General features: G+C 43.0%; 1 protein-coding gene across 1 annotated transcript in view; it reads left to right on the plus strand.

The window, feature by feature from the left end:
• The first annotated feature begins 1047 nt into the window (after positions 1 to 1047).
• LOC101990333 (pancreatic triacylglycerol lipase-like) overlaps positions 1048 to 13146 on the plus strand; it is a 22587-nt gene continuing 10488 nt past the window's right edge. The window contains exons 1-6 of the mRNA XM_005352547.2: positions 1048 to 1093; positions 1228 to 1273; positions 2331 to 2485; positions 5306 to 5428; positions 6797 to 6931; positions 12393 to 12504. Of these exons, the coding sequence (XP_005352604.1) occupies positions 1091 to 1093; positions 1228 to 1273; positions 2331 to 2485; positions 5306 to 5428; positions 6797 to 6931; positions 12393 to 12504 (574 nt within the window). The 5' untranslated portion in view covers positions 1048 to 1090. The remainder of the gene's footprint in view (positions 1094 to 1227; positions 1274 to 2330; positions 2486 to 5305; positions 5429 to 6796; positions 6932 to 12392; positions 12505 to 13146) is intronic.

Raw genomic sequence — 13146 nt, forward strand, 5'->3', positions numbered from 1 at the left:
AGAGAGAGAGAGAGAGAGAGAGAGAGAGAGAGCGAGCCTGGGCCTGGTGAGGGCTTTTGAAGCCCCAAAGCCCACCCTCAGTGATATGCTTCCTTGAACTAAGCCAAACCTTATAATCTTTTGCAAGTAGTGCTGCTCCCTGGTGATTAAGCATTCAAATATCTGAACCTATGGGGATCAACCACCACTCTTATTTATAACTGCCTTCAATGATTGGCTCACTGACCAATCCTCTGTGCTCTTAGCAATATATACAATTCCTTTCAATTCTCATTTGTCCCTTAAACAAGATATTCTTGAAAAATAATTGAGTAGTTTGGACTGTCAACAGAAACCTTCCCTTGCTTTTCTAAGGAGAATTGCTTTCTTATGATGGCCTCCCCTTTTCTGTGTTTGGGAGGAGGAAAAGGTAAGAGAAAAGCCATGTGTGCTGGTTCATGTGGTCATTCAAGTCTGTGGAAATTGGCCACCCACTCGGTCCTACACGTCAAACTGTACACTAAGAAGTGGATGTGAGCCTACAGTAAAAGACAAATCCTGTGTGTTCTTTATCATGGGCAGAACCTAAGCTCCAAAGGTCAGATATGTGTGCGTGGGGTCAGTAATGCCAATGGAAGCAGCAAGTCTAGCAAGGGGTCTTTGTAAAGGTTCAAACAGATGTTCTGGGGGTAAGAGGTGGGAAGACAGGAGAGCACATGAAATGCTAAAGTAGAAGTTGGAAAAGGAAGGGAAATGGGAGGCCTGGGAGAGCGGGAGCTACCAAAGCAAAGCACATGTGTAAATAAAGTAGTAAGCTAACTTTCAAATATAATTAGTTCTTTTTTTTTTTAAGATGGTGGTTCTGGGCGGTCCATGAGCACACCAGTCAAGAACATTCCACATCAAGCACTTTCTCATCTTTCCACGAACACCTTGGAACACAACCTACTCTGCCAACCCAGGCTTATCTGTGATTAAAATTAGAAATATGTCCTTGGAACCTCTCTCTTCTCCTGCCGCTTTTCCATGACACTGCTTAGAAAGATAAGGCTCTCCTATAAGAGAACATCTCAGCTTTCCCCTGTTGTCCGTGGAACCTGACGGATCCGCCATGGTGAGTCAGAACACGAGTTTGAGACTGATTCGTTAGATTGTCCCCATTTCCCCACAAGTCTGAGTGAAAGTGATTATGTCAATGTTTTGAAACCTGAGTTCTCCAGACTCAACCATGTTTTCACTTCTGTGCAGATGCTGCCGCTGTGGACGTTCGCTGTGCTCCTGGGAGCAGTAGCTGGTAAGCAAAGATGTGTGGAGACGGGAAAGGCTCACTGTGCCGTTCTTCCCCAATGACCGTGACAGCTGGGTTCAGGCCATGATAAGGATGAGGAGTCAAGTGAGTTTGATGGAATAAGAACACAAGCACTTGGGTTATGTTGCTGGATAAAACCCCCATGACCTGTCCAAATGGATCACAAACACAAATAAATCAGATGAGCATAAATGTGTAATATATTCATTTTTAATCTTTCTCAAAAATATTTGGATAAACGATTGAATTTTAACATTAAAATTTATGATCAAAGACCCACACTCCTAACTTGCATTCAAGGAAAGAGGCTCAAATTATCTTTTCATCAAGTAACTCTATGACTCTAAGAATAATCCATAATCCTTACCCCTTCTGAGCTTTGGCATCTTGTTATGTGAAATATAGATAATGAAATCTCTCAACATTAGAGCTATGCTTAAGATAAAAGAATCGTCTTGTCCAGAGTAAGATTTAGAGAAAGCATCCCCCACAGCTCCCGTTTCTCTTACTCTGTCGTCAATCTGGTCTTAGCACTGCTCTAGACCCCTCTAGACCAGCAAGTCAGCCTACAGCTGTGTTACACCCTAGATGGTTTGTCTGTGAGTGCTTTCTTCATCGCAGGACCTAGATTAGTCCTCAAACATTTCAGCCAAGACGGAGACACTCAGTTTGGTTCTTGCTCGGAACTTAGCGTCAAATGGTGGCTACTGAGAATTTAGAGCCAACATACACACAGTGCCCATCAGGAACTGGGGCCCAAGGCACCTCTGTTTCTGGCCATCAGTGGTCAAACAATTGGGTTGAGAAGTTAAAATGAGTCCCTCGTTGGGAGCACCATGGTCCCAGACGTGAGGACCAGCAGGCTGTTTGCAGCAGAGGCACTGTCCTCTTAGGCTGTTTCATGAGTGTGGGCAGCGGGGCGTTTGGGGAAGCAGAGGAAGAAAACCTGCCACAAGATGAAACTTAACTCATATTTTGCCTGAGAGACTATTAAAAGAACAGTCTGGCTAAACTAACTCCTTGACACACTGGGTGACTTTAGGACGAGAAGTCTGCTATGATAGACTCGGCTGCTTCACTGACGATTCTCCATATGGAGGGACTTTGGAAAGACCTCTCAAAGTGTTACCCTGGTCTCCGAACCTTGTCAACACCCGCTTCCTCCTGTACACTAATGAGAACCCCACCAGTTACCAAGTAAGAGAATTCCTGCATCTTTAGGACTTGACTCCAACTCTTTGTAATAGCAGATTTTATTTAGATGTGTTCTGTGCTTCCATAGAGAGTGCTACAGTGAAGGATGGTTGCCTTGCTCACAGATGTAGAAGGGGACTCTAGGATCAAAGGTGTAGACCCTCAAAGCCCCTGGCTGAGGGCTTCCACACTGCATGATAGTACAGTGAGCAGTGCCACATGGAGGGAAAGCGTGGGAGAGATGAGGGAAGAGTAGAGAGCCATCTCCTAAGGAGCTCTACTCCTGCAATAACCACCCCACTCTTCCAACGCTAGCAATGACCTACTCATGAAAGCAGAGTCCTCACGACCTAACCAGCCATGAAGAGCCCTCATTCTTAACATCATGTCAGTGATAATTAAATTTTCAGCGTTTTAGAGGTGACATTAAAAGCCTCCTATATCAATAATTCCATCCTAACATTCCCAAATCCACATCCTTCCATACACAACATATTTTTCTTCCCAGTAGCCACATCTTAACACATCACTGCAAACCTCCAGTCCTGAAGCTCAAAGCTTTGTCAGGACCAGATGTAGATAAGACCCAAGGCATGATTCATCCTCAGACAGTCCTGAGTCCGTGAGAGTAGAACAAGATGTCTGCTTTCAGAATATACTTATGGTACAGGCATAGAGCAGACATTTCTGTTCCAGATGGAAGAAACGTCCCAGAAAAGAGTATCCACCTCCAAGTAAATGCAAACCAAGCAGGAATAATAGCATTAAATTCAAAAATAACTTTTTGTTTTACAAACAACCTCCAGAATATCACTGTTTTGAGGGCTCGGTCCACACAGCAGCTCTCGGAGGCTTGACCCTCACACCTACAGAGTGTCTGAGCTGATGCCAGCATGCTGCCAATGCTGAGGGTTCGGGGACCCCACCAGGCACTGCCCTAGTGGTTCCCTGTAGGGTTCTAGCTCATCTCATAGTCTGGCTCTGTCTCCCGGCTATCCACAAATGTCTTACACATCCAGATGAAAGTTGATGCCTCCCAGCCCTTGCATTCTGCAGGCCTGAGAAGAATAACGCATATATCCCAGATTTACTGGGTGTTTCCTCTAGCGGGGGGGCCTGAATCACACTTGAGCCACAAGTGAACTCCTGCTTTGACCTCTGAGACTGAGCACAGCTTCTATCAGCAGGAGCATGGATAATGGTCCAGGCCTACCCTTTAAGGAGATCTTGTTCTAGGAAAGGAGACACAGCCTCCAAGATCTTGGGACTCTTTCTGCTGTCATGCTAACGCATGTCACCTGGCTTCCCCTTTGAAAAGCTGTCACTGGCACAAGTCTGCCCTGCTCTGCTAAAGCCACTGTTTCACTCCTTACATGCCCAGGATGCCAGTTTTCCAGACTCTCTGTTTTGCTTCTCTTTTTGTTATAACTTATACCTTGAAATAATTTTTCTTCCACCTGCCTATGCAGTGAAAAGTATCCACACAGAAGCCTGAATACTTTGCTTCCTTGGTATCTCATCTGCCAAATAGTCTTGCACTTTTAAGTTCTGTGTTTTATAAAGTCCTCAAACATGAACACCATTCAGCTAAGTTCTTTGTAACTATAAAATGAAAATGGCCCTTTCTGCCTTCTGCTCTTCATTTCTATTCAATGCCTCATGAAAATGACCTTTCTCTCCACGTTTCTATTCACACACTGATCATAATCACTTTAGCAGGCTTTGAAAATAATCATAAACAATCATATCTTCACCACGGCCATTACCTTCTTTCAGAATCCTCCCTAATCCTGTCCTGGTGGTCAGTCCACTCGTGGAGAGTGCTCCCTAATCCTGTCCTGGTGGTCGGTCCACTCATGGAGAGTGCTCGCTAACACTGCTCGATGTTCCATTCAAGCTAAAATGGGATTATTCTGAGTTTGCTCCTCTGTACCAAGTACTCTGCACTGTCTACTAAAGCAGAACCCACATCTGGGGGTGTTTATTATGACAGCCCCACTCCTGGGACCAATTTCCTGTCTTAGTCATTTTTGGAAGGGGAAGGAGAGTGGTTTAATCGTATCATTAATTTGGTAAATTATAAAATAAATACATTCATTTGCATCAAAGTCTGGAGTCTAGGGCTTTTAAAATTCACAGTGTAACCTGGTGAAAGTCTTCCAAGGAGGAGGGAGTGAGGGAGGGGGAGGGAAGGATGGGAAGAAATGGGGTGACGTATCCTTTTATCAGGAGCTCAGCCCCACAATAACTAAATGACCCTACAAAGTTCACATCATTTCACTCAAAAGAGCCGTGTGGTTGCCGAGGGCTCTGCCTCATCCAACTATCACAGTGGCAAGGGAAGGTCACATTTCGAAAGGAATATTTACACCATAGTAGAAAATACATACTCTAGTCTTCTCGGGATGACTAGTCAGATGGTGAAACCAAGCCTTCATAGACTTCCAGGGAACGTCTACCTATTTAACATATAAACATTTATAAATGTTTTTAATGCTGCCATTATCTTTCATATTGTTTCATATTTCCTATTATTATATATAGCACATATATCCTGAGCATATAGATTCATGACATATGTATGTGTGAGTATATACACCATACAGACACACACTCTCATTATGTGCAGAAAAGATCCTCATCACCAATTATTATAGAGGCTATATGATCTCAAAGTTGCACAGTTTGGGGGTTGACTTTTAGGTGGTTCTGTAGTTTAGCTATAACATGAGAATTCTTATTTCTAAGGATCTCAAATCCCAATAGTCCCTGCCTACCCACCATCTACTAGAAGAACTTGACCTGAAATACTTTGGCAAACAGGTGATTACCGCAGATGCATCAAAAATCAGGAGCTCCAATTTCAAAACAAACAGAAAAACCCACTTCGTCGTTCATGGATTCACAGACAAGGGGGAAGACAACTGGCTGTCCGATATCTGCAAGGTGAGGGAGGGAACTCTCCCTGAGACGGGCAGTCGCAGAAGCAAACTGCCCCTGTACCTGCGAGGAACGGTTGCCACAGCACAGGGAGGCCTCTGAGGTCTGCTGAGCCCAGACTGTCACGTGAGAGGGAGGCGGTGGTGGTGGTGGTGGTGGTGGTGGTAGTGGTGGTGGTGGTGGTGGTGGATGCAGCGGCTCTGGGGCAATCGGGACCATGAAGTTGGTGGGTGGCCTTTGATGACACATATGAGGACATTTCTGGCTTTAACAGGAGAAGCTGCCACAAGTGCTTCCCAGTCGATCACAGAGCCCTTGTTCTCTGGCCTTAAATTTCCACATGAAGAGCTAAGGGACTCCATTCACTCAAACTCCTTTTGGTTTTCACTAGGTGCCCTGAGGTCCTCTGGTAGCCATTTTTAGCAATACTGTGAGGGTTTTCATGTCTGGCTTTGATGTTTTTGTGGAAATGATTCTACTTTGTTTCATCTTTGGCTGTGTTCCCAGCCATAATGGACACTGAAAAGAGAAAACCAAACAGAATAAATTTCCTTAGTAATGAAGGAACATTATTGTTGATTCAGTTATCCATGGGTTCTGGTAGATAGACAGCATCTGGTGCTCTCCTGTGGAAGAGTTTTCTAGTAAGGCACAGTGGACTTCTAAGACATGGGCATGCTCTAATGAGATAAATCACTGTGCCACGTCTACATTTTTAAAATAAAAAAAAAGTCTATGCATCTGTGTTGAAATAGGAGCAGCAGGGCTGCGTCCGGCCACCCAGCTGCCCACAGGGCTAGCTTTATACCCAAAATAATTACATGGAAACTGTATTCTTTTAAACACTGCCTGGACCATTAGTTCCAGCCTCTTATTGGCTAGCTCTTGCATATTGACCTAACCCATTTCTAATAATCTGTGTAGCCCACGATCTGGCTTACCAGGAATGATCTTAACCTGCGTCTGTCTGCAGTGGGAGAATCATGGCGACTCCTTGACTCAGCTTCTTTCTCCCAGCATTCTGTTCTGTTTACTCCGCCTACCTAATTTTATGTCCTATTAAAGGGCCAAGGCAGTTTCTTTATTTAACCAATGAAACAACAGATAAACCCTCCTCCATCACATCTGCTGCAGTTGAAATACCAAGAATGCAGTTCCCACAGGGGCCGTGCCTCAGTCTGGCTCAGTGCTAGATTTGAGGAAGAATTCTATATCCATTACCAACTAAGTGTTCTGGTCATAACTTTTGGACTAAAAGATGTTTTGCACCACCTTGTTCAGGTCGAGGAGAGCGTTTACTTGGTCTTTGAGTGTGTTAGTAACCAATCGAGGTCCTGGATTGTTTACATCCTTCTTGTGTGCCTTTCCTGCCAGAACATACTCCAGGTGGAAAATGCAAACTGCATCTGTGTGGACTGGAAAGGTGGCTCTCGAACTGGGTACACTCAGGCTACACAGAACGTTCAAATCGTCGGTGCAGAGATCGCGTATTTGGTTAAGGCCCTCCAGGTGAGTGCTTCCTGCTTCCTGAAAAAGCCACACCCATTGCTTCCCTCAACTCTCTTACCAAAAGAAAACTCTAGACATGAGCATTTATTTTATGTTTCAACATATTTAGCTGATATATAAAAATCAAATTTATATTTGATGAGCACCATGTAGCGTTTTCATACAATTTATACTTTGTCGTGTTCAAATCAGGATAAATACATGGGTCCAAGGTGAGGTCATCTGTTATCATGTCTAATTTTTGAAATTTATTTACATTTTGTATTCTACACTCACCTCACTGTACAATACCACCGCAGAGGTTCTTACTGGCTTATTGCTTAGTGCCCATTGATGGACCATTTCTCACTTCTCTCTACTGTTAGGCTTCCTAGCCTCTAGCAATCACAATCCCACCCCCTCAGTTTCTACAAGATCATCATTCTTCTGGCCCACCATTGGTGAGATCATGTGGAATCTATCTTTCTATGCCTAACTTGGCATGGCTCTATCTGTGTTCTTGCAAATGACAGAATGTCACCCTTGTCATGACAAGTCATAGTCTATTGTAAATACATGCTATACACACCATGTTTTTTATTTATCCGTCAGTTGATGGACACTTAGGATGCTTCCATTTCTTGACTGTTATGAATAATGCTTCATGAACATTAAGAGTGCAGGCGTCTTTCCCCATGCTCAGCAGTAGGGCTGTTGGGTTATGTAATGTTTCTGTTTTATTTCTGAGGACTCTCCAAGGTGCTTTCCACAATGATCATTCCATCGGTTTCCCTCAGTAGTGTACAAGGGTTCTTTTCCTATACACTCTTGACAGCATGGACTATCTTTGGTTTTTCTCCCACTAACTATTCTTTTTTATTTTTAAAGTTTAATTTATTTATTACATATGAAGTGTTTTGCCTGCATATATGCCTACAAGCCAGAAGAGGGCACTAGATCTCATTACAAATGGTTGTGAGTCACTATGTCATTGCTGGGAGTTGCCAGCAACGTCCGGAAGAGCAGCCTGTGCTCTTAACCTCTGAGACATCTCTGCAGCCATCCCCTCCCCAACTAGCTATTCTTACTGGAGTTAGGTGATAGCTTACCATAGTTTTGATTTGTATTTTGCTGACAAGGGATGATGTAGAACACTTTTTCATATGGCCGTTGGCTGTCTATACCTCTTTTAAGAAATATGTTTTGGTATATTGCCCATTTATGAAATCAGACCATTCCTATTTTTGCTATTGAATTATTTGAGCACCTTTTCTTTATTGGCTATTATCTTCTGGTTGATTTTGCAGTTTGTAAATAATTTCTCTCATTCTGTAGGTCTCTTCACAATGTGCCAGGGAGAGACTTTTAAACTTGATATAACCCATTTGTCACTTTTGCTTTTGCCTTCTGTGATTTGGGGGCCATCTCAAAAGTAGTTTTTGCTCAGACCACTACCCTGAAGCTAGTACAACAATTGACTAAGACATTCCTGTGCTGAGACATGCCCTTCCACCAGGTTGGAAACAAAGATGCAAAGCTATCTAGATTTGGGTTCACCTACAAACCTCTTCTCAGAAAGTTGTTTATTTATGTATTTATTTAAGAGAGTTTGCATAAACAGTGTGGAGGTTGTTTCTAGTGTATTTTAACAAATTCAATTTGTTCTTGTTTTATTGGTTATTAAAGCATGATAGTGCTGATCTCAAGATTAAGCTAGCTACATTTTTTAGAAAAGCACAAAGATTTGAAGCTAACCTGACTGGGTAACCTAAAACAGAAAATGTTAAACTTGATTTATTGGTTCTTTCGCTGTACATTTCTAGTTCAATTCTGGCTTCGTTGTCTCTGGGTAACAAACATCATTTATTTGTTTTCTCTTTTTACCACGATGGAGCAAAAGACAGACTGATTTTTACCAGCTTAGTAGTCTAAATCCATTTCCATTTTTATTGTAATAGTCTGAAAATTGAAAATAAAATTATTTGAGAGGGCAGAATGTCTAAAATTCCAGTTTAGAAAAGTTCTCCGTGTGTACCTGAATTCTGCAATAGTTGACAATGTGCTACTGGAGACACTGTTCTGTGGGGCAGCTTTTCTAGGCTGAATCTGCCTACCTCAGTTCTCACTTAGTTACTTAGGCTAAGTCTAGGAGCCAAGTTAAGATGATATGGATTGATGGGAGAAATATCTGTAATTTTTATTAGTTTTTGTATGTACTTGAAGTCACAAGAGAAAAGATTGAAATAGATAGCAAAATAATAGAAAACTTTCACGATATTTTAACAAAGTATGAAAATTTTTGTGAAGAAATATCAAGATAGAAGGCTCTTGGGCAGGGGTGGTAAATTCTGGAAGGACCAGGAAGAGCTGTATGGAGGGTGGTAAGGCTGGTAAGGCTGGGGTGACCTTAGCCAATTTGCACATCTCCCCTGCAGCATGAATTTGGGATCCCTGGTGATTTGTACAAGGACAACATCTTTCACAGGAACTTCTAAGGGCAGCATAGGCTGTCCCCATGAACAAACCTCAGATGCTTATGTCAAAGGGGTTCTTTGGCATGGCAGCATACCTCAGTTTTGAGTCCCGAAGCTTTATCTTCAGAATGTTTTGCTACTAAAGGCCTACTTGGCAACTCTTTGGAGAGTTGAGTTCAAGGTCATGAAATGAGATTCACCAAAAGAAATGGTGAACAAGGAGAAGAGAAGGAATCCTAATACAACCTTCCACATGTAACTGATCTCTTGGCCCTCAGGCCCGGCAGGTCAATTCAGCAATGCGGCCACGCTTCCCTTGGGAGGTGGAGCTTCAGGCTGACTCATTATCATTGGGTCTCTGTGTGGTACCAACACCAAGACTGCAAATAAATGACATTCCCATGGAAACAAAATAAATACAAAGCTAATAATGAGAGAAGCATTTAAATCACTTCCTGAATTTGAAGGGTAGCCAGATGATAATTTTTTTGAGGTGCTGGGTTCAAAACATCTCCAGCTGAAGCAATGGTGTATCAGAGAAACCTAATAGATTCAATTTCTAACTTAAATACCACCCAGCTTCCATTTCCAGGGCTTCAAGAAAGACACCGTTGGTTGATTTCCAACCATGATCCCAAGTCAGAAAAACATGAAGAAAATGGAATGTTAGTTTATAACTTGCAATCAGGTATTAGGAGAAAGTTAGAGAATTCGGAATTTAATCTAGTTTATGGCTAAATAATAAAATCTAAAAACAAACCAAGACATCACCCAACACTGAGCTAGAATGTAATATCTATGTGCTACAGGCATAGATATTACATATTACATTTACTCTAATACTACATATTAGAATTTTTTTCTAAGCATGCTTCCCCTACTTAGCAGAGAATCACAGTGAGACTCATTTGTTGTCAAAACAAGATTAGTCTTGTTATACTTGGCTTCATTATTTGATAAATACGTAGGAAACAACGACTGACTCTTCCTAAACTGTTCATTGGGATTGTATTATGTCCGTGCACACTTGTATGTGTGGTCTCCTCAGAAGCTAGAAGTGGGTGCTGAGTCCCACGGGTTGGGAGGTATAGGTGGCTATGGGTCGCCATGTTCGTCCCAGGTATCTGGAAGGACAAAAGTGTTATTATCCACTGAGCCATCTCTTCAGGCCCTTGTCAGAATTTTTTTAGAAGAAATCCTTTTTTTAAAAAAAAATTATTTATTTATTAAGGATTTCTGTCTCCTCCCCGCCACTGCCTCCCATTTCCCTCCCCCTCCCCCATCAAGTTCCCCTCCCTCATCACCCAGAAGAGCAATCAGGGTTCCCTGACGTGTGGGAAGTCCAAGGACCGCCCACCTCCATCCAGGTTTAATAAGGTGAGCATCCAAACTGCCTAGGCTCCCCCAAAGCCAGTACGTGCAGTAGGATCAAAAACCCATTGCCATTGTTCTTGAGTTCTCAATAGTCCTCATTAAGAAGGTGAATCCAAAGACAAACATATAGGCATCCTCCTGAATATTAACCTTCATCAGGCAATGAAAGGAGACAGAGACCCACATTGGAGCACCGGACAGAAATCTCAAGGTCCAAATCAGGAGCAGAAGGAGAGGGAGCACGAGCAAGGAGCTCAGGACCGCGAGGGGTGCACCCACACACTGAGACAATGGGGATGTTCTATTGGGAACCCACTAAGGCCAGCTGGCCTGGGTCTGAAAAAGCCTGGGATAAAACCGGACTTGCTGAACATAGAAGAAATCTTATTTTTGACATTAAAAGACTTTTAAGACTAGGAAGCTAAGTGAAGCTCCCAGTGCTAAAGTACACTGAATGAGGTTGTCTCTCTTCAAGGTCTCTGCCATAATTTTAAGATCCTGGGATATCCAGGACGTGGCCTTTGATTTGCCTTGAGGCTAGAAACACTATAATGGAAATATGTATTCAAGATTCCTGGGCAGCTTTTCCTAGGAGCAGTGAGCATTCTCATAGAATCCATAAAGCCATCAATGACCATGTCAGGAAATCTGTATTCTGGTTAAGGCCTTTGTCACATTACCATTGTTACAAAATTTGCCCTATTTCAAGGATAACAGATTCTTAATGAACTTACACAAATAACTGTGTTACCATAGAAACAAGAATTTGCACAAAATAGTGTCTGAACCATGGAGGGATCAGTTAACAGGAAAAAAATTGTTTTATTGTTCACATAATATACTTTACCAAAATTGCTATAGGATATAGATAACATTAAAAGCTTTCAATTAGAAAATCAAAATATAAAAAGCATCAGTAATGCTTCCAAAATGCTTCATTGAAAAGTCATTTTTCATCTGTCTCAGACCGTATAAGTCATTCAGTTTCCTGCTTTGTGTGGAAGTAGAAGTACCTAGATCCTCTTTGGAATTTTGGAAATTCTTAGAAAATACCATATGATATTAAAGTTTCTCCATAAGCCTATTTTTAAAAGCACTTGTTCAGTTTTTTTTTTTCCATAAATTTCCAAAGCCTTCAGAGAAGAACTGGCATCACACAGCAAATGTCTGTAGAGAAGTGTACTCAGTACAAAAGCATGGCCACCAAAGAGACATGTCTTTCCAGGGGTGGGTGCATGCCTTATATGCAGAGACAGCTGAGAAAGACACACACATGGAGGGGAGAGAGACTCACAGAGGAGAGAGAGAGGCAGGAGAGAGACACACAGGGGGGAAAGAGACGCACAGAGAGGGGGGAGAGACACACACAGAGGAGAGAGGGAGAGGGACAGGAAAGACACACAGAGAGCAGAGAGGGACACAGAGAAGGAGAGAGACGCAGAGGGGATGCAGTGGCAGGAGAGAGAGACACACAGAGTGGGGAGAGAGAGACAGGAAAGACACACAGAGAGCAGAGAAAAACACAGAGGTGAGAGAGAGGCAGGAGAGAGAGACACACACAGAGAAGAGAGGCAGGAGAAACCCAGAGCAACAGACATCTTAGATAACAGTCTGATTGCTTCCCTCCCTGACAGTCCGACTTTGGCTATTCTCCATCCAACGTTCACATCATCGGCCACAGTCTGGGCTCCCATGTTGCTGGCGAAGCTGGAAAGAGGTTGAATGGGGCCATTGGACGAATCACAGGTTGGTAGCAACAACAGAAGTTGCAAATATCAGAGCACATGTGGCCTCTGTGAGACCCAAAAGGAAGGCCAGGAGAGGAATCTGGAGCAGAGTCCTCTCCAGCTAGGGTGGCATGATCAGAAGTCAGGCTGGGTGACTTTGTGATTGACATTGGCTCTTGGGTTGCAGTATCCTCTTTCAAATACACAGGTACCGCACCAATGGCTCAAGGACCAGAGCCATTGTTCCATTATCTCTTCCATGCTCAGATCTTCACGAAAGATGAGGTTCCCAAACAGAATAAATGTCACAAGCAGTGGAGTCTAACCCATCACTAAAATACATGAAGCTCCCTGAATTCTGTTTCAGTATGGATGAATGATGACCTTGAGTCTTGTCAGTGGCAAAGCAGAGCCACAGGGAAGGGACCACCCTGTCTCTTCTGGGTGCTTATAACTGTATGTAAAGGGCCTTTTGTGCTAGTTGACTATTGAGGTGACCTCATGAGAAAGACATCATGCTGGATCCAAGACATGGCCACAACAGGGGACAACTGATTTCCTCCTCTGCCTTCCAACTTTCTGTGTTGGCCTGGCAATTCTTTTGAAAACTTGTAAAGTGTGTGTGTGTGTGTGTGTGTGTGTGTGTGTGTGTGTGTGTGTG

This window comes from Microtus ochrogaster, chromosome 8 (assembly GCF_000317375.1).
Source record: "Microtus ochrogaster isolate Prairie Vole_2 chromosome 8, MicOch1.0, whole genome shotgun sequence".
Lineage (NCBI taxonomy): Eukaryota > Metazoa > Chordata > Mammalia > Rodentia > Cricetidae > Microtus > Microtus ochrogaster.